At 35.7% G+C, this 22141-nt stretch overlaps 1 protein-coding gene across 9 annotated transcripts in view; it reads left to right on the forward strand.

Moving 5' to 3' along the window:
- Positions 1-286: 286 nt before the first annotated feature.
- The window catches only part of LOC18442343 (Transcription factor jumonji (jmjC) domain-containing protein), a 49391-nt gene continuing 27536 nt past the window's right edge, over positions 287-22141 (forward strand). For 4 of the 9 annotated variants that reach the window (XR_016057430.1, XM_011628002.3, XM_020672236.2 and 1 more), the window contains exons 1-9: positions 287-405; positions 923-1096; positions 2991-3048; positions 3195-3831; positions 6071-6201; positions 6673-6772; positions 6918-7050; positions 7162-7225; positions 7777-8584. Coding sequence is in view for 8 of the 9 variants with exons in the window: in XM_011628002.3 (XP_011626304.2) it covers positions 1051-1096; positions 2991-3048; positions 3195-3831; positions 6071-6201; positions 6673-6772; positions 6918-7050; positions 7162-7225; positions 7777-8584 (1977 nt within the window). In the remaining variant the exon portion in view is untranslated. Of the gene's footprint in view, positions 406-922; positions 1097-2980; positions 3049-3168; positions 3832-6070; positions 6202-6672; positions 6773-6917; positions 7051-7161; positions 7226-7776; positions 8585-22141 lie in introns of those variants that run through there. The other 5 variants (XM_088869356.1, XM_020672239.2, XM_088869349.1 and 2 more) reach the window with 3 other exon arrangements.

Consider the following 22141-nt stretch of genomic DNA (forward strand, 5'->3'; position numbering starts at 1 on the left):
TAACCCAGAGTTTCAGGAATGGTGGATGGGAAAGAGTAAGTAGTATCAGACCTAATGTCAATCAACACTCGTAACAATGGGCTTGTTCGACGGTGATCCAAAATCAGCTCCTATTTGTCATTTCTCTACAAAATCACCTTTCATCTGTCATTTTTCTTTTTGTGAAGGTATTTTGGTCAATACAAAATAATCTTTATGTGGGAGCATTGTAGGGGTATATATAAGTAATTTGAGAGAGAAAGGATTGCTATTGAGGGAAGATAAGTTTTTGGGAAGAGATATTGGGGTTTGCTCATTTATGGGCAAACCCTAGCCCTAATGTTGAGAATTTAGAGGAATTTTTTTGGTAGCGACGAAGCTGGTTGACGGCGTCAAAGAAAGAAGTCGATTGATAGTGTTATTGTGGTACGAGAAATCAATTTGAGATTTCAGTTTGAGAAAAAAATATTGGGGTTTCGTTCATCTATGGGCAAAGCCTACTATTGTTATGCTTTTATATTGAGAATTTAGAGGAATTTCTTCACGGCAATGCTTACTATTGTTATGCTTTTATATTGAGAATTTATGCTCTTATATTGAGAATTTAGAGGAATTTCTTCGCGGCATTGGAGTTAGTTGATAGCATCAAAGAAAGAAATCAATTGGTGTTATTATGGTAGGAAAAATCAATTTGAGATTTTTTTTGTCGGTATTCTCTATAAAACTCGCAAACAGGTAAGTTTTCTCCCTGATGCATCCTTGCCGAGAGCCTATCTTGGATGAACGCTTTTGTTTTATATGTGTCATGGTTTGTTGATTTCTATTTCATTTAGTTTTTTTCATTTTTATATTTTTTTTCAAATTTATTGCACATATTATTGCTTTTTGGCATATTGTCTACTTGATCGACTTTTCTTTTGAGATGTTAAATTTATTGATGTAGGGTGCTCAAGACATCAAGTAGAAATTGAAATTATCCGAGTGCCTGCCCAGCTGGGATGCTGCCAATGGCTGATGTTCTTGTTTTAATGGAGGGAGAGAGAATTAAGGGGTGCCCATTGCAAGTGTGGGATGTTTCGAGAAGAATGGAAAATGAACTGCGGTGGCTTGGTTTTAGGTTCGGACCGATCAGTATCTTCTTGTTTCTTCCCTCTCTTGCATCTCTTCTTATAGATCAAGGACACCATAGAGTGTTTGCAATATCGGCCAGTTCAACTCCTAACTCGCCAATCACTTCGGAATCGGGCATTGGTTTGGTGATTCGGATGGTTATTTTTAAAAGATCAAAAAATTTTATAAATAAAATTCAAAAAATAAAGGATTTGTAATACATTTTTAAAGCAAAGATCGGAAAGAGTTTTTATCATGAATATTTATTTTTATATTTTTTCTAACTTTTTGAAAAATTTCAAAAATATTTCTAGACACAAATTGATTTTTTAAAATTCATTTTTTTACTAATTTTCATCGTCGATGTGTTTTGTTTAATGATGTTCTAAATATATTTTTCATATTTTTTTGGTTTTTTTTGTATTTTTTAACACTTTTTTTGAAGAGAGAGAATCCATGTTTAAATACACTTTTTCTTTTTCTTTTTTCACATTTTTTCTATCTTTGGAAACTTATTTGTTCTTGATCCCTAAAAATTTGGATCATGTTTATCATGAATCTTTGAGGGAGGAAGCATATGAATAGGTGAGTCACCAAAATTGGATCATTTGATAAAAGGTTATATTTTTAAAAAAGTTTATATACGGTGTCAACCCAATATATTGGGTCGATAATCTAGAAAAATGGAGCGATTGGGAAAGATGTCGCATACAGAATTGGAGCTGGGTGGGTGAAGTGGAGATGTGGGATTGGAATTTTACAAATGAGTTTTATAGGATAGCGGTAAGGCCACTTTGCTTTTATAGAGCGGAATGTTGGGCATACAAAAAACAATATATTTATAAAATGATTGTAGCAGAGATGATGCTGAGATTGATGAGTAGTAAGACAAGAAGGGATAGACTTCGAAATAAATCTATTCGAGAGAATTTAGACGTGGTACCAATAAGTTATACAATGAGATAGTAGACTTAGGTGGGTTAGCCATGTGTGGTACTGACTAAATACAAGACCAGAGATAGGGCTAAAACGTTGTAATTAAAAGTAGTCTGAAAAGATATGAGGACTTATAGTGACATATGACTTTTAATAAGGATATGACCTTTAATAGATCTTAATGGAGAACTAAAAATCATGCAATCGACATCAATTAATTAGAAAAAGCTAAAATGAGGAATAAATGATATAATGTAAAGTAAAGTGGATCTCGAAAATGTTTTCCTAACATCAAGAAATCATATAATTAATCATCTCCACCTCTAGATGGATTTTCGAACCATCTTTTTTCAAATTTTTCGAATGTCTATAGATGCGTTAGATCTATACCATTTTTAAAGTTTTAAATTCATAATTAATGATGAAAATAAAATTTTAAACTATGATAAAGATTTCTAACACCCAAACAACATCTTTTACAAAAATTAAAATGTGTACAGTACCGTCATAAATTTTTTTGTTTCACCAAAAATATTATTATTTTACGTGGTTAGTTATTGGGGGAATTTGTTATCCAAAGTAGATGTTTATGAAAGATAAAAAAAAAATTTGGGCGTCTTTTCTCGTTAATTAACTAACTTATTGCTCTTGGTTAATAATTTATGCCCCATCAAAAATTTTCAAAAATATTTTCATCTGCACCATTTTCTAAAAACAGGAATTTTTTTTTTTGTTTTCGTTTGCCGTAGATTCAAAGAATGTAAGATAGGGCACTCCAGATATTTTCTTAGATCTTAGGGGTTCTTATTAAAGAGGCATTTGCAAGAAAATGCCATTTTAAGCCAATTCCAGAAATAAAGGGCATCCCGGTAACGATTATCAATGAGGGGGTACTATCGATATTTCATGACTTCTAGGTCAATTACAAGTCAATTTTTGTTCTTTGGCAATCCCTATGGAAACAGAAGGAAATCTCTTACCCCTGCCCCAAGCATGGAGAAATAAAGAGAGCAAAATCCACAGGTATTCTGCTTCCTTCTTTCTTCCCCTTATTTTCCGTTTGTTGAAATGTCTGATTTTCCATTAACGACCTGCAATCAAGGGATTTGATTGTTTTTGTATATTTTACCAAAATTGAACCAGGTTTTCCTCTTTTCTCTCTCTTCCAGAAGCTGGTTTTTTTCTTCAATGGAGGTTCCTCAATGCAAGAGGTCAGATGGCAAGGGATGGAGATGCAGCGCCATGGCCTTTGGAGGCCGAACGTACTGTGAAAGGCACTGGTTGATGCAGAAAAAAACTAGAGACAGAAAATTGAACTCCAAAATTGGGAATGGAGAAAATGAGAAGAAGTCAATTAAGAGGAAGAAGAGCTCTGATGAGAAAGAAAATGGGTTTCACAAAAGGAAAAAGGTGAAGAGGGAGAAGAAGAGGGAATCAGAGGATGGGGTCTCTGATAATTATTCTGACGAGGGGTCTGTGGGTTTGATTGATGAGAGAGAAAGAGAATGCCGGTTATCGAAGGGGTTAGGGTCTGTGGGTTTGGTTGATGAGAGAGAAAGAGAATGTCGGTTATTGAAGGGGTTATCTGGAAAGAAACAGAAGGAGGTGCGCAGCCTGTATGGGAAGAACCCAAAAGCGGGTACTGGATTCGAGAAGAAGAAGCTGGATTCTGGGTTATCAACTGAGAAGAAGAAGAGAGTTTCTGGGTTATCAAGTGAGAAGAAGAAGGTCGTTCGTGTAAACTCTGGCGAGGTTGGTTGCAAGGTTTATGGAGCACTGGACAGAGATGATGAATTAAAGAGAGAGGTGGGTTTAACTGTGAGCTTGGCTTTCCATGATAGTTTTCCTCAATAATTCATTTTTTACGTGGCAGTTCATTGTTTAATTGGTAGTTTCCCCAAAAAATCTATTCTTTATTATTTTCCATAGAAAAATGATATTTTACTTGGTTGTCCCAAAAATCTATTCGTTATTATTTTCCATGGAAAAATGATATTTTTACTCAGTTATTATATTTCATGTGTTCTTTTTGAAATTGCTCATCCTGTCTCAAAAAATTGAGATGAGTAAAGTATTTTTTACATGATCAAGCATTGTTTTTCTGCAATACAATTTACAGGTGGGAAATAGGAGAGGGGGATTAGTTGCACTGTGAGTTTGGCCCAGCATCACAATGCCCAACGGATTAATCTTCTATGTGTTGTATTATGCAAATTTCTTGTGAGCTTGGAATTGCGTGTTATTGGATGATCATTGTCTAGCCTTGTCTTTAACAACATTTAGGGTTGTTTTGTAATTCATTATTGTATTATTTTGCTGCATCTTGGTTTCTGTTTTGGTTTGTTCTTTTCAGTTTTCTACTTATGTCTCTTATTTCGGGATTGTATAATTGTGTATTATTATTATTATTCTTAGTTTTTTGTAGTTTCTGTAACTTGGAAGTCAGTTTTTACAGTAGACCCACATATTGTTGACCATTTAACACTCCTGATGTTTTTCAGCCGTCCCATCTCGTTCAGTGACTATGCAGCACCTGTAGTTACTTACGACTATAATCTATGAAGAAAACAGATGAGCTTCTAGCGTGTAACTAGCTGGCTCTTGGGGATATCATTTATTGTTGTTATTGATAATTATGGGACAATTTTTGTTCAATTTCAATTATTATATATTTTTGATCGGTAGAGTGAATGGCATACAAAGAATACTAGATGACAAATTTTCTTTTCTTTTAAGGGGGAAGAGGTGAATATTTGGAAAATAAAACATATATATGTATCTTAAACTTTTCTTTTAAGGGGGAAGCAGTGAATATTTGGAAAATAAAACATATATATGTATCTTAAATGATATACATAAAGAAGTTTTGTGAAAAATGAAAAAAGAAAACAAGTCCTAAGGTTGGCAAAATTTCCAGCTTTAGAAATCCTCTCAAGAGTTGTGACACCCCAAAACTTGCTAGTCTTTCTGTAACCACTTTTCCCTTTATCAAAACGTGACACATGTCTGAGTCTCCTTCAATTATGGTTGCGGCCTACATGTATGTCTTCGATAATGCAAGCCCTGATGCAGCAGCTCTAAATTTTCCCCATTTTGAATTCCCAATTCTTAATCCACATAACATTTTAGATCTTTGCCTCTGTCATGTATTGCACCACTGTAACAAGCTGACAGAGGGCTACCTTCATCCTTCAAAATTCAGCTCATTGTACTTCCAGGGAGGACACCAATTTACTGTTTGGCTTGATCTTTGAGTTTGTTCTTGTAGAAGGTTGGACCATCTTTGTCGCCCTTCCCCTACAGTGGGCTTTGTGTGAATTCTTAAAGTTTGGGACACCATTAAATTTTGTCTCTGAATGATGTCAATGGCTCATGTTGATTGTGGCTTGCTTGTACATTGTCTCAAGGATATAGTCACCTTACTCCAAACGATAACTTCGCAATGACCTGTCCTGACTTAAAATTTATGAGCAAAATGCTAGAGAACTTACCTTTTTAAGAATAGTTGACTTGGAAGGAACTTACCTTGTATGACAGTCTGTGACTTCTGGGCATTGTTTATCTTGTGATTTACTTTGTCCATCTCATGTAAAATGTGATCTTTTACTTTTATGTAAGAAGGAATTCAGAGGCGTGTAAAAGATAAATTTAGTAATATTATATTTTCTTTTCTGTGAGGTTGCTTGTAAACTTCTGTCAGAAATAATGGTCTTCAGGTAAATTAAATTCAAGCTCAAGTTTTTATGCCCTGTGGCAAAATCAAGTCTGAAGTAACTAGCATTATAATGCTTATGGATACTAGTAGTGGCCACAAATCATCTGTAATAAATTCTTGGTGTGCTCTCACACAAACTATCCTTTGGAACTAAATAAGCTATTTCCATTTATATGCCTTGGATAATTAATGTAGAATGTAGGAGCTTACTTCTGTGAGTGGTCACCCTGAGTTTTCTAATTGCTACTTTGGTTTTTTGGGAGGGTACATATCTGTGGTTGCTGTTCGCTATCTGTTGTTGAATTGATGATGATTTCAACTGCTTTGTAGGATGGTACCTGTAAGAATAAGGAGAAGAAAGGTCTAATGTGCCACCAGTGTCTGCATAGTTACAAAGATGGTGTCGTTGTTTGCTCGTACTGTGAAAAGAAGCGCTATTGTTACACATGTGTAACCAAATGGTAAGTATTTCTATTGAATGAAACGTTCCTCATCAATCTTTTGGGATGATCAACATTAGGACCTGATATGAAGCATAAATGATCAGTGGGTTAGTGCTATTTTTATTTTTATGGAGCCCCCCTCATCTTCATTCTGCCAACTGTTGCTTGTTAGTGTTTACACATTTGGCTCTTATGTTTATTTTGTTGGATTCATTTTTTTTATATATTTTAATTTTCTGAGTTATTAAATTGGGTTTAACTTGGGTACCTAGCTAAAAAAAGGTTTTAGCTTTGTTGCTTTATTTTTATATTTTCTTTTTATTTTTTTTTTAAGATAGAATCACCTGACCTAAACTAATTAGTTGCTTAGCCAGTAATGAAATTGAATAATCACAAGATATGAAACAATGAAATAAAATAAACCTGCAAATTTTTTTTTAGCTCGCTTGTTGTTTATGCCGTCCATTGTTTGCTTGAATGAAATGACAGGTATCCTGAACAAACACGGGAAGAAATTGAAAATGCTTGTCCATATTGTCGTGGCAATTGCAATTGTAAGGCGTGTTTGCGTGAAAGCATTGCTGTGATGGTAATGTATCTGTCTTTTTGGCTTTTCTTGCATTGGTTGGAAACTTGATTTGTGACTTGACTTTGTTTACAATGAAATTGATCTGATGATCAAATTTCTCACTCTTCCTTGGACTCTCTCTCTCTCTCCTTTGGCTTCTTTCCAGGCCAATAGAAAGGAAGTTGATGCCAGTGTTAAACTGCGACGATTGCAGTATCTGTTACGTCGGGTCCTTCCTGTGCTGGAGAAAATTTATGCAGAGCAGGATTTGGAGAAAGAGATAGAAGCTAAGATAAGGGGTTAGTGATTATGATATACACATTCTATTTGTTTTTTATTTTTGCTACTTATTTGCTTATTTCCTTTTTTGTTTTTTAATCTGGAGTCATGGTAACTCTTTAATGGACTAGGAGTTCAGCCAGCTGATCTGGATGTGGAAAGGTCAAAACTTAACCCTGATGAACGTATATATTGGTATGTAATGTCTTAAGGTGGAAATGCCATGCATATTTCTTAATTTTCATAGAACAAGTTAATTACTTACTGGATGTTGAGGGAGAAGTTAGTGACTTATGGATGTTGGGAGGGAGGGAGGGAGAGTGGCATTTGGGAAGTTGCAATGTGGATTTTATATAATTTTGTATAGGAGTTAAAAAAATGTCCTTTTGAGGAAGGAATTCGGCCTAGCTGTGGTCAGAAATCTGAAACCTTTAGCCCAATCTTTGGTTGCATTTGGTTTCTGGAAGTGGTGGCTTCCATATCCTCCGCTTCCAGAAATTTTAGCACTTCTCCGTTTGATTTTGGGAAGTGCAACACGATCTTTGGAACCGCAGCTTCCAAAACCATGTAGAAAGGTGGACGTGGCTGATTCTATGGGGGGCCATGGAACTAGCCACTTCCTTCTTTGGGAAGATATTACTTCCAAAGCTGCGCTTTCCCTAAATCGAACATGCCCTTTGACTCTTTGTTTGTGCTTCCTCGTTCAATAATGAACCATATTAACAATGACTTTTCTTGTATGGCAGCAACAACTGTAATACGTCGATCGTCGATTTCCATAGAAGCTGCTCAAACCCGAAATGTGATTATGATCTTTGTCTTTCATGTTGCCGGGAACTCCGTGAAGGTCGTCAGCCAGGAGGCAACAAGGCTGAAACTGCCCACCAACAATCAATAGAAAGAACCCAAAATCGGGTATCGGATGACTCTTCCAAAGATGTTAATAGCAAACCATGCATACCCAGAAAAAGATATGGTTGGGAGAGTCAAGCGGCTGCTGCTAATGGCCATATTGTGATGCCCCCTTCTCTTCCTTTGCCTGATTGGAAAGCAAATGAAGATGGTAACATCCCTTGCCCCCCAAAAGTGCGGGGCGGATGTGGGGCTTACACCCTCACGCTAAAGCGCAACTTCAAAACGAATTGGGTTGTCAAGTTATTTAACAATGCCAAGGAACTCATTGATAGTAATGATGAATTGTCTAAGGATTCGGGGTTTTCTCAAAGATGTCTTCGTTGCCCTCCATATTGGCATTCAGAGATTATTGGTGATGATAATAAAAAGTGTGACCTTAGGCTGGCGGCTCATCGAGGTGACAGTGATGACTTCCTCTATTGTCCAAGTGCCCTTGATGTGGGGAGCGATGGGATTGACCATTTTCAGGAGCACTGGATAAGAGGCGAGCCAGTGATAGTTAGGGATGTTAATGAGAGAACATCTGGACTTAGTTGGGAACCCATGGTTATGTGGAGGGCTGTTCGGGAGACATCCAGAAAGAAGCTCCAAGAGGAGAAAACAACTGTAAAGGCCATTGATTGCTTGGATTGGTGTGAGGTAGCGTTCTTATTCTCTGTCCTCATCTGCATCCTAGAAATATGCTTTCCTGCATCTTAGCAATGTCGTATTCTTGATTTTGTGTTTTTCTATTACTTAATCCCAACAAATAGGCATACCAAGGTTTAATCGTCATAGGAAACAAAAAGTATAATTCAACAAATTATGGAAAACCGTAATCCATTTAGGTCATCACCATTCTATGACATGATGGATGCCATGATGGAGAGAGAGTGAAATCCGTCATTGGGGTCATGCCTTGTCTGGGTGGGTTCCAGTTTCTCCACCATGTGTCATTTCACGGCATGGTGAAGACCCCAACGGACAATGGTTTTCCACAGTTGTATTCTATCCCATCTTTTTAGGCATTGTATGAGTGAAAAATCAAGAATATACTTATCCAGCCATGAAGACCTGGCAATGGTGTTTTATTTACTAATGGTTTAATGGGCAAAAATGAAGTCCAATGCTTTATCAGAATGCAACATTAATAGTCACCTGGATTGTTCTTAAGCCGAGTACCTACTCATAAGACATGGAATTCTTGAGCCTTGTCAGATGTTAAGCATAATATTTGCTAGATGTGATTGTGCGTCTTTGGTTTCGAACGGTTTCCACATTCTTGACAGAACCAAATTTTCGGATTCTGGACAGAAATCTGACCAAATAGGAAAGCCCCCGAAATTTGGAATTTCAATCTAATTGGATTGAGATTAGGGAAAAGATTGTTTAAACACAATGTCTTTAATACCTTTTCCTGTAATTATTTAATGATTAGCTTCTTCTAAATTTCACTTAAGTGGATTATATCTTGGCCATTTCTGACTGAAATTTGCTACAGTGGTTGTTTGAAGGGTTATAATATCATTCTTGCATCCTAATGTTGATGGTGGATAGAATACAGAAGATGCCTTTAAGGGCTGATTACAAATAGTGGCAAAAATATAGGGGAACCCTGATGTAGTATACAGGGTGGCAAAAATATATGAGACACCCTGATATAGTATTGGCTGCAGCAAGCTTTTAGTCAATTACACGTAGTATTGATAACATTGAGATAGATTTTAGCTAAATGCTCTACGCATTGGTGGTGGCTAGAAGCTGAATACATCAAGTCTTGATAGCAGTGAAAAGGCTTTTGTTCTTTATCCACTAAGCATTTTAGTGGCAAGAAGCCTGAACCCATCAAGTTTTGATACTAATACTCTTCACAGTGGAAATAACTTTATTCAACCAAGGAATTATTTCAAAAAAACTTAGATTTGTTTGTTGCATGCTAATTACGGCTGTGACTAGAATGAAATCCAGCGAATTGTGTAGGAAGCTTTGGCCAAATATACTTTTAAGTACTGATATAAGTGAGAAAACTTTAGCCAAATACACTTTTTAAGTATTTTTGGAAGAGAAGGCCTTTTGCCAAATACACTGAAGCATTGATTACTGAAAAGACTTTTATGCTAAATACATTGAGTATTGGTAGTAGTGAGAAGCTGAATTCATCAAGTGGTAATCATGTGATGATCATGGCGAAAAGGCTTTTACTCTGTATACTGGTCACGGCAAGAATAGATTGATCCATCAAAGGCATTAAGCCAAAGCACCTCATATTTCTTTGTTCCTGCGATAATTGTTCAGCCGTGGCAAGAATAAACTTTGTGTTATAAGGCAGAGAGAACTAGGCATGGGCCAAGTGGCAATCACGTGACATACTCTCACCTCTTGAAAGATGATAGCTGTTAACGTCTTATAGAGCGCAAGAGTTATGCACGTGCCCCAATTTCCCAAATAACAAGGGCTTAAAGCTCATCTTCTAAGGTACCTAGCATGCTGAGAATTTTGTAAGCTGGATGGAAGTTGTAACTTCCAAATCTCCTCTCAAAGTTTTCTAGAAAGAAGATTTGGGTTCCAACTCTGAGAAGACAGCAGACAATACTTAGAGAGAGGGAAGACAAAAGAGATTGCATTCAAGTGGAAGGGGGAAGATTCTCATTGCTTGTAAGCAACTTAGAGAAGGCAAAATCATGGTGAGGAAATCTCTATTTAAAACCCGTTGTTTTCAAGAAAGCTTTGTATTTCTTAAATGTGTTTTAAAAGGTGTGATTTTAACTTTAAAAAATCATATTTTTTAAGAAAACAAAAGGAAAAAACCCATTATTTTCAAGAAAGCTTTGTATTTCTTAAATGTGTTTTAAAAGGTGTGATTTTAACTTTAAAAAATCTTTTTTTTTAAGAAAACTAAAGGAAAAAGTTTATACAAGATTGCAACCTTGAAATGTAGAATTAAGGTGCACCTTTAAAATAAGTCATAAAAGGTTGTTTTGATGTTGGAAAACCCTCTAATTGATCATACATTGAGATGTACGAGTACGAAGAGAAAAAAGGATTTCGAGTCCCAAAAATAGTGCATCTTGAAACACATTATCTAGACTATCTATTTTTAAGATTTTTATGTGTTTATAGATCTACTTTGATTTGAACTATTTTTGAAGTTTAAACTTTTATAATTAGAGATGGGAATAGATTCTCAAGCCATCCTAATAAAATTTAACACCGAAATTACATTTATTATAAAATTGGTAGGTGCGCCTTAATTTGATTGTTTAAGGTTGCAACCTTATACAAGCGACATCCATAATATTGTTGTATTTTATATTTTTTAAAAGAAACTTTTGAAAAAACTCCCAAAATTTGCCTTAAAATTTTCTTACTATGTTTGTCTCTCTGACTCGATGAATATAACTCCCTTTTGAGCATTGGCAAAGTATAACTCCCTTTTTTTTTACTATACACACCTGTGCATGTATAGGACTTTTTGGACCTCGTAATGGGTTTTTGATATATGAACATCTGGTCTGTGGGTGTTCCATTTTGTGTGCATTTTCCCTATCACTACAAAAGTTAACATTTAAAAAAAAAAAGTATTAAGTTTGGTCCAGTATTTGATTAAAAACATTATAAAGTGATAGTTCCATGCAGTGTTTTAAAAATCGGCGAGTCAAACCGGACTTGCCCGGTTCGACTCGGGAACTGGCACAGCCCATGCTGGTTCCAATACAAAACCGGGAACCGCCTTGTTCTAGAGAAGAACCGCCGGTTCCAATTCGGTTCTGTCCGGTTCTACCTGGTTCTCTCCCTGCAAAAGTGCGACACGCGCGTGCATAAGTGCGACACGCGCGTGCATGCGTGCGACACGCGCGTGCACGCATGCGACACGTGTGAGGTACATATTGTATAAATATATGTTGTATATATTGTATAAATATTTTTGTAAATAATATAAAAGAGTAAAAAAATGAAAAATAAAAAAGTTAATGTTTTGTATAGCAGTTAATTTTTGTTGTATATAGTGGTATAATTATTTTTTTAAATAATATGAAAGGCGTAAAAAAATAAAACATAAAATTTTTTTATTCTATTTGAAATCTCCATCTTTCTACTAACAATCTCTTTCACTAAATTTATTATAGAAACCTAAAAAAATAAATTTTTGAAAAATTGAAGTGTTATTTCTAAAATTTGTACGCATTTTATTAATTTTTACATTGATAACCAAATTTTTTATTTTATTTATTAATTTTTACATTATAAATCATGTAATGTACTATTTTTCTTACAGTTGTCAATAATACATTTTAAATTAGATAATATTATAAATATTTTTAATTTGTTATTATTTATCTAATAAAATAATTATAAAATGTAAACTAATAATTATAATTTCAGTATATAATATTATAATTAGTTAGGTTTTAATAATTTTGGATTATAGTTAGTTAGGCTATAATAATTTGGATTTTTTTAGTGGATTAGGGTTTTTCGCCAAAACGAGATTTTAATGGCCATTCTTTCATTGATTAGTCTACTCTTTATAATAGTCCATGTATAATTATATATTTTATCTATGATAATTCTATGAATTTTCTTTTATGTGATGCAAATTTAATGGTTAACATAAGTTTATACAAGGAAAGAGCATCTCAATATTCACAAATTGATGAAAAAAATGAAAGCTAATAATGTAGTACTTTCATTTCTTATTTGATTCCTAAAAAACAATATTTATAATGAATTTTAATAATTTTTTTGGATGGTTTTGAAGCTTTAATCCGACCGATTCAGTCGATTCCCGATTCGGATCGCCGATTCGGATCGGTTTTTGAGATGCCTGATCCGGGTCACCGATCCGCTTTTTAAACTATTGGTTTCATGAGTTCTATGTGAAAGTTGATGTTTTTAGCCACTCTCCCCAGCCACACATACATAAAAATACATACATACATAAATATGTATATATATATATATACAGTTATACATCAAGTTCCACCTGATTTTTTAGTCAAATCCAAACTAATTACATTCTTCACACCTAAGAGTTTTCTGTTTTTCTATTATTTGGATGAAAACCGAACTCATATGTATTTTCTTGGTTACTAGTGCATTGCTATTGTATATCCTGTTAAATATGGGTAAATTAACGCGTCATCTGTGGCTTGTGTAACCTTCTCTAGTTGTCTCCTTTAACTATAGAGTCGTCATTTTGTCTCGAGAATGAGCGGTTTTCCTTTAAAGAAGTTTCAAAAAATTCCTGATGAAAATAATAGTTATGTTCCTAATGGGCCCAACTGTTGCATTATATAAAGATAACATGGAGTACAGTAAATGCAAGTACTTATGTAAAATTACTCTTGTTTTGCACCAAATTAGCCATTAAGAATTGCCTCATGGCTGTAAATAAAAACTTATGGAAAAACATATGTAAATATAAAATCAAAAAAATTATTATTATTTTTTGAAGATGACCCTTTTCCCAAAAATAAATGTTCTTTTTTAGTACTTATAATTTTCTCCATTATTTTCCTTTTTCATCATTTGCCCATTTTGTCTTTTTTCTTGAAAAAAGTTTATATAAGGATGCAACGTTATAATGTAGAACTACATATGCACCTCAAAAATCCATTGGAAAAGGTAGTTATTAATGTTGAAAAACCCTTTGATTGATCATCTCGACATCGAGATGCATGACCATGAAAAATAAAAAGATTTTAAATCTTAGAAATAGTGCATTTTACAACATATTATCTAAACCCTCCATTTTCAAGATTTTCATATGTTTATAGATCTACTTGGTTTTAACCATTTTTGAAATTTTAAATTTTATAATTAGATATAAAAATAGATTTTGAGATAATCCTAAGATCATTTTACATTGAAATTATATACCATGATAAAATTTGAAGGTGCACCTTACCTCTACAGTTACGGATGCATCTGTATGCCAACTGCACCCTTTTTTCTTTAAAAAAAAAAAAAAAACTCAATGCCCCTTTCCCCCTATATTGGCTGCCATTCATCGTCATCATCATCGTCATATCTGTTTCCCAATTAATTGGGGTTTGCTACACGAATCTTGAAATGGCATTCTGCTCTATTAAGGGCCATGCTCTCTCAATGTGGCCATAAGTCCCCATATCTTTTCTCACTACTTAGAACCATGTCTTTTTGGGCCTATCCTTTGCTCTTTTTGAGCCTTCCATTTGAACTAACTTACATCTTCTAACAGATGTTGTACTGCGCCTGTGCCACACAGGGCCAACCCCTCGAAGTCTACTTTCTCTTATCTTATTATCGTCTGTTAACACCACGTCTGGACTCTCTCGAATGTAATCATTTCGAATTTTATCCCTTCATGTCTTGCCACTCATCCATCTTAACATCCTCATCTCGGCTATATTCATTTTATGGGTATGTTGTTTCTTGACCGCCCAATACTCTGCCCCAAAAAGGAAAGGTGGTGTCACAACCATCATATAGAACTTGTCCTTCAGCTTTATTGGTATGCGGTGATCACATGAAACTCTGGTTGCACATCTTTACTTTGCGTTCTTGACCTTCCAATACTCCGTCCCAAAAAGCAATGGTGGTGTCACAGTTATTCTATAGAACTTGCCATTCAGCTTTATTGGTATGTGGCGATCACACGAAACTCTGGTTGCACATCTTTACTTCGCCCACTCGGCTCTAATTCTATATGCGATATCTTTCTCAATCTCTCAATTTTCTTGGATTGTCAACCTAAGATATTGAAAATGCGCTTTACGTTGCCTATACCATCATAAAATGGAAATGGACCAGTCCCATTCTATTCTATGATACCTATTTCTTTGAACTTGTGTTTTTTCTTTCTATGATTGTTAACTTGGGACAAGGTGGGAATGGAACTCTGGACGTTACGTTGTGGCACCTGTCACCCTGATTGCCTCTACCGAGAATCTGTTCGCACCCATTCCTTTGAACCTTACACAAAAGGATGTAATGAATGGAGCATTGGTTGAGCTTTGGAGGGTTTTTGTTTTTAAATTATCATTATTATATTGTTTCTGAGCACAATATTGGGTTTACAAGGGGTAGAGGTTACACATGGCATAATACACTTGCATTGGTTTCTACAGCCACTAGTATTGAATGTGGCTGAGTATACGAAATTCTCCCAAGTTGTGAATATTTATTTTGGGTAAATCCATGTTTATGAATACTTATATTAGGTAAATCTGTGTTGTAAAGTTCAAGCGCCTTGCTGCCTAAGTGGTCTGCGGCTGCTGGAGCACCACCTAGTTTTAGGCAGGGGCCTATACAAATGATGTCTGCCTTTAAGCTAAGGTGCCCACTTGATGCTTAGACATGCCTTTAGCAACATGCAGGTGCCTCGATGCTGTGTTCCACAAAACGTCGGACGGGGCCTAACCAAGGCGGCTGCCCAAGTTTAGGTTCGAAACGGGGCAAGGGGTGTCGAGTAATCCTATTTTAGATACAAATTTTGTATAAAAAATGAATGAATATGTATTTTTATAATTCAAATCAGAAAAAAATACCCAAAAATACCTCACTTGATGGGTTTTTTGGCACCTAGCTGTCTCTTGGGCGATCGCCTAGGTGGGGTACGAGACGGGCGCCAAGGGCCCCTATGTGGGCGCCCAAAGACAGCCCGCCTAGTTGGTCCACCCAAGTTTGGGTGATGTGCCCAGGCCCCCTACCCTGCCTTGGCGTCCTGCCTAGGCACAGAGCGGATCGCTTTTTGAACCAATGCCTCAAGCCCCCTATTGGATGGCGAAAAATGGCCCTTGGTGGGGACATTTTAAGTTAGTTTTTTTTCCTTTAAAGGGAGCCAAAGGGTTTTCAAGGGCATTCTTGTCCACCAACATCTAATGGAGATCCCTACATAGATGGCATCGAGATTCCTAACTCTATGGAATCGTGTTTCTGACCTATTTGGAATCGATTGATATGGAATCGAGATTTTGATATCTTTTGGAATCAAGATTTTTAAGCATCTTGAATTGAGATTTGTACCAATTTGGAATCGATATTCGACCCAGATTGGAATTGAGATTCATAGCAGTTTCCATTCGAGCTTAGACCTATCTAATAAAAAAGGCGTCCTCTTAGCCGAACAATGACTTTCGAAATGGTACTGGCTAATGAATTTGCAGGATTGAGCATTTTTGAATGCATCCATCCTTGAATCTATCTGAATCTGTCATTCCATCGTGATGGTGGAATGTCATCAATAGTAAATCCTTTAGATGAATCTCCATAGGTTGGGGTAGGTTGAGGTTCTTGGTGGTCAGGAGGTCTGAATTCTTCATCCATGGCAGGGTCTGGTTCTTGAGGTGGTTCAGGGGGGGTTCATCATTAGCAAAGGATCTAAAGAAGAAGAGGAAGATTTGTCTTCAAAAGTATCAGAAGTATCAGACATATCTTCTGAGATTGTGTTTCAGTTTGAAGGTTTAGTTCATGTTGTTTGGTCAGGTTTTTGAGGAATGAACTCATATTGTTCATAGGCTTGGAGGAAGTCAATATTTGGGTTGGGACTGAAGAGGCTATGACATCAGATTCAGTATCTGATGACTGAAACATTTGGGTTTCATTTTTAGGTATTTGAGGACTAGTATGAGGTTGAAATGTAACAGGTGGTGCAGTAACAGAAGGTTTAGGTATTGGATTTTGTGAAGAACTAGGTGTTGAAACATTTGGTTTCTTTTTTTAATTGGGGAAATAACATTTCATCAGGAAAACGTCTTTCATCTTCAAAAGAACTTAAAGCTCTAAAACTAAATTGTCTTGGAGGAATTAAACCTGTAGGTGGGTAAAGGGTTCTTGTACATGGGAACGGGTCAAGGCTTCTCAGGGTAGGGTAGTTTTGAGTGTAGGGATCTGCAAGTAAGGGTTGAAATTGGGAATGGTATTGTGGCTGAGGGTATTGAGATTTCATCCAAAGATCTTTTTCGAGGCTTTGTAATTGTTTTTCTAAAAAAGCTTTTTCCTTGCCTTTCTTATTTAGTAAATAGGATTGCGCATGAATATCCTTTACTGTATATAAGATCTGCATCAACTCTTCATGCAACAATTGAATCTTTTCTTTCAATTGAACAATTATGCCAGCTAATCCCTGTAACTGTGAAGACATAACAGTTTGTTTTTCTTCAATTCGAAGTAATGCTAAATTATGCGATTTAGCATTTTCAGCTTGCCAATTGAGGCTTGCTTCAGCTGGAGAAATGGACTTTTGTGCTCCAGTGGCATCTCTAGTACTGAGATTTTTTATCTTCCATACAAGTTTTTCATTTTCCTGAACTTTTTCATAATCATGTAATGGAGGAAAATTTGAGGCATAATTTGAACTTTGAGGGTCAAAAGCTAAGCATTCTGGGATATGATTTTTTCTTTCAGAATTTCATTCTGATCATCCCATCCTGTAGGGACTATTTATGAAACATTGGTTTTGGGTTTTTGACTACCATAAGTCACATAATAATCCCATTTTCCTGAACTCTCTCCAAGTAATCCAACAGTTGGATCTCCTTTAATATATCTCTGATGTAGCTTTTGTTAAGATAAAATTTTCTTTTTATTTATCTTTTTTGGTATTTCATTAAAATCATTTTCAAGACAAGTGGAACAATTGCGAATATCAAACCAATTATGACCATCAGAGGTTTTCTGTTCATAAATAGGTTTCCCTGTTTTGTCAAATGCAACAACTGGAACTTTTTCAAGTAATCCTTGAAATTGGGTAGGGAATATTTCTCTGGTTTGATTTTCAATAGCTCTTGGAGTCTGAAAACTTATCTGAACTGTGCCATCAGGCATCCTTGACATTCTGGAATCTAATTGCATTACTGGCCGACTTTGATTTTGAAAATTCTCATAGTTTGTCACCCATGTCAATGGAATCAATTCAAGCAACCTTTCTCGAGATATTTGTCTGAGTATGTAATGACAGACAGGTTGGGAATTATTGTCAACTTTAATGAACAAAGCAGTATTTTCACATTCAGGGGGTAAAGGGGTAACTATATCAAAAACATGGTTCTGTAATCTATACACCATTTGATAATGGAGTGTAGCTACAGTGGCTGTTTTAATTTGCTTGGTTCCTGTAATTTGTAATTGGACTTTGAAAGCAGAACTCAAATGAAGGTCTTTGATTGGGATATTAAAGTTTGGGAAAAAGGTAACAAAAATGGTGCCAGCGTTTAAGGTTGTTTGCACAGTTCTGATACAGGCATGCTGCTATTCTAAAAATCTGGAATCTAATAAAGCAATTCGGAAACTGCTTCCATACCTTTTCTTTCATGAAAGGTTAAGGCTAATTTGATGCTTCCAAAATGAATATGCGTATACCTATCTTTAAGCCATTGGGAGAATAGGTTTCTGGGTAAGGTAATGGTGATATACTGTTCAGCTTGGGTTGCAAGGATTTGGTGTTGGTCAAAGGAAGAGGCTTGAACATATTCCTTGATGGCTTCAGGATTCTTTTTTCCACATTTTTTTGATTCTTTTGGTCCAATTTAAGCTAGATTTATCATAAACATGATATGGATTAATTAATTGAGAGAGCTAGTTTCAGAAAACTTTTCAGGGGTATAGGTTATTTCAAAAAGATGTTCTTGTTTAGAAAACATGGGACCTAAATCTGGATTAGAAGAAGAAGCACCATCTAAAGAGATATCTGAGACATTTTCTTGTGTCATTTTGAAGTTATCTACTGTGTTGACTGTAAAATTTTGAAATAAAGGTTAAGGCCAACTTTCCTTTTCTAGCTAACGAGGTATGAACTCCTTTCACGACCTTCTTGCCTCCAACAGAGCTTCTGTTATGTTAACTTTCAGAAAGTATTAACAGTGGAATAGCATCAAAACTAGAAATTAACCTTTAATTCATACTGTGTTTTCTGATGCGAGAGGTCCTAGATCAACTAGACAGACGCAGAGCATACTAATCTCAGTATGAACTACAGATTAACCCAGTCAACAAAGTAAATATAGGAAATAATCTCATTCACATGGCTCTGATACCAATATAGATGTGCATAAAGAAACAAAGATAACAGAGTAAGAATAACAGAGTAAACAGTACAAGAATGTTGAAAAGATAGAGTAGAAAGAGTAGGAACACATGCACACCGAAAGTCTATAAACTTAAGGATCAAACTTACAAGCACAAGCAGAGGTGAGCAAGAACAAACTCAGAAATACATAAGAAAGAAGAAGCACACCAAGGAAAGAAACTAGGCTGAGAGGCTCTAAGCAGCGCTCTGCCCTTACAATTGACTTAAGAGGCCTTTTATAGGCATCGGACGTGAAATCCGGATTCCAAACCATAATAAAATAAGATAGCTGGCCTGGATAGGTAGCCATTATAAACAGTAAAAAGTGGATGTACAGTGGACAAGTGGCCGACATGAACAGTGTACAGGTGGCCAACATGAACAGTGAACAGTGGACATGTGGCCGACATGAACAGTGTTGCCGACAGAATAGTGTTGAACAGTGTTGCCGACAGAATAGTGTTGAACAGTGTTGCCGATAGAATAATGTTGAACAGTGTTGCCGACAGAATAGTGTTGAACAGTGTTGCCGACAGAATAGCGTTGGACAGTGTTGCCAACAAAATAGTGTTGAACAGTGTTTTAATCGGTGTCATAATTGAGGGGATAACCATCAGAATCGTAGCTTGGTGAAGAAGGATTGGACAGACTGTGTGATGGTCCAATGTAAGTATCATCACTGGAACTATCTGTTTGGATTTCTGCAGGAGGAGGGTGATCAGCAAGTCAAATGTGTAGTTGATGTAACAGTGCAGCTCCTCGGGGTGTCTCATCATTCCAAACTGTGTTTCCTGTATAGACATCCAAAGGATTCCATTCTAGCTGGATTCTGTTAATATAGCACATGAGAATTTTTAATTCTTTCCATAATTCTGTCTGAAATAGCCAAAAATTCAGGAGATTAGAATCATATCATCCAATGGTTTGGATTAAAGGATGTTGGGTGAAATAAGTATGTTCTGGATAAATTTGTGATCTAAGGTCTTGATGAACAGCTATAATGATATGAGGTCGGTGAGGATAACCAAAGGATTCGAGATTCGCAACCCTTTTATAATCAAGCATCAAACAAATACATGGATAGATAACGACAAATTTAGAATTTAGTAGGATACTACATATTGGATAAGTAGTAGGATACTACATATTGGATAAGTACAATGCATACTAAAGGATATTACATATTCGGAGCGCACATGAACTATGGAAGATATAATTGTCTAGTTCTTGTTTCCAATTTCAAAACATATTTCATAAATATTTCAGCCAATTTATAAGTCACATATTTATGCACTTAGAATATTAGTATTTGATTTTGTGGTATTACGATTTCAAGAAAAACAGATCACGGTGTTTCGTGCATCTAACAAACACGGTAGTTGTTCAGGAATCTAGATTTGAAAAAAAGTAGAATCAAGTATTGTTATACGTGAATCCAATTTCAACTAAGTATAGAATCAAGATTCACCAATTGCGGAATCGAGAATCCGTAAATATTGGAAACGAGTCTCTATAATTGTTGGAATCTTGATTCCTAAAATACGGAATCGAGATACCAGACTTCATGGAAACGAGTTTCGTGAATATTCCTTGTCAGAATCGCCGAATCGGGGTTTCGAATCGGAATTGTGATATTCGGTGAGATATTCAAGTAACTACTGTTTAACTACCTTTTGGGCCTTAACAACATTTATTTTTCTGCTATACTGCCCCTTTTCAAATTTTTGGTGGTTTCTTCTTAATATTTGGCATGGCTTTAGTGACTTTTTTCATTTGGGTGATTGTTTGTTTTTTTAAATTTTTTTCTTTTAGTTGTTATTGTTTAAACTACTGAATACTTTCTAGGCTGTGTGAATTTCTTCAATATTTGGGTTGGATTTATTGTATCCTATACTAAATACTTGAGTTTTGTGAATTGCTAAATACTTGAGTTGTTGCAGGCTTCAATATTTGAGTTCTGTTAATAATGAATTTTTCTTCTTAATATCCAATTTGGGTTTTGTTATTTTTTTTATAGTAATCTGGTTTTTATTTAGCGATTTTGTTTGGTTTTCATTTTGTAATTTACTAAATATTTTCTTGGTTGGGTTAGCTTATTCAATACTAGATTTTGGTTTCTTCACCACATTTATGAGATTGTTGCATACAAGAGTAAGGTGAATTGCAACTTTTATAATGGAATTTATAAAGCTTGAATAAATCGACGCAAAAAACATTTCCCTGGCGAAAGAGGGGATGTTGAAGAAAATAGCAATGGATGTCACATAGAATCACAAGATTCAACATGGTTTAGCCACATTTTGTGACCTACATCCACAAGAAAATAATGCAGAGCTCTAATTACTGATTTGATGGGGATTACAATGAGAAACAAGGCCCAAGAGCCTTCAAAGGGCTCCCTCTTTATACAAAGTCTCATGTACAACACAACCAGCAAAACCCAATATGATGGTTTCCCCTTTCACACTTTCTCTCTCCAGAACATGGGCACACAACATACCCTAAAGAAAACTCGCCCTCTCACTCACTCAGTCAAGGACTCGTCGCATTACAACCATTGGATTAGTATGCAATCCAATGGCTCAAAACAAGAAAGGGAAGAATCAAAAGAATAAGTACATGTGTGCCATAGTGGCACAAATGTGATTTGGCCTCAAACACACATAACAATCTCCCACTTAAAAGCAAATCACCTAGCCCTCAAAACTAATTGCAAGAGATGCATCATTCTCTAAACCTTTGAGTTTATGTCTCTCCTAACTTCGAAAGCCTTCTGCACATACGATTTTTCTCAGTTGGAACCCCCTTTGTCAACATATTAGCTAAGTTCTTCTCATTGTGGATCTTATCTAGTTGTAGACCCCCATGTTCTAGGTTCAATCGAATGAAATGGTATCTGATCTCTGTGTATTTTTTCTTAGAGTGATAAGCTGCGTTCTTTACAATATGAATTGCACTCTGATTGTCAAAATGCAGAACATACTTCTCTTGTCTCACCCCAAACTGGTCAAGCCTCAACCAAATCATCTCCCATGCTGCCTTTGTCAATAAAACATACTCAGATTTAGATGATGACAAGGTAGCAATATCCTATAACCTTGATGTCCTATTGATTGCACTACCTCCAACCATAAAAATGTAGCTAGTACTAGAATTTCTAGTCTCGTGAC

The sequence above is a fragment of the Amborella trichopoda genome, chromosome 1 (genome assembly GCF_054954075.1).
Source record: "Amborella trichopoda isolate Santa Cruz 75 chromosome 1, AtrichopodaSantaCruz75HAP2 v2.0, whole genome shotgun sequence".
Taxonomy (NCBI): Eukaryota; Viridiplantae; Streptophyta; class Magnoliopsida; order Amborellales; family Amborellaceae; genus Amborella; species Amborella trichopoda.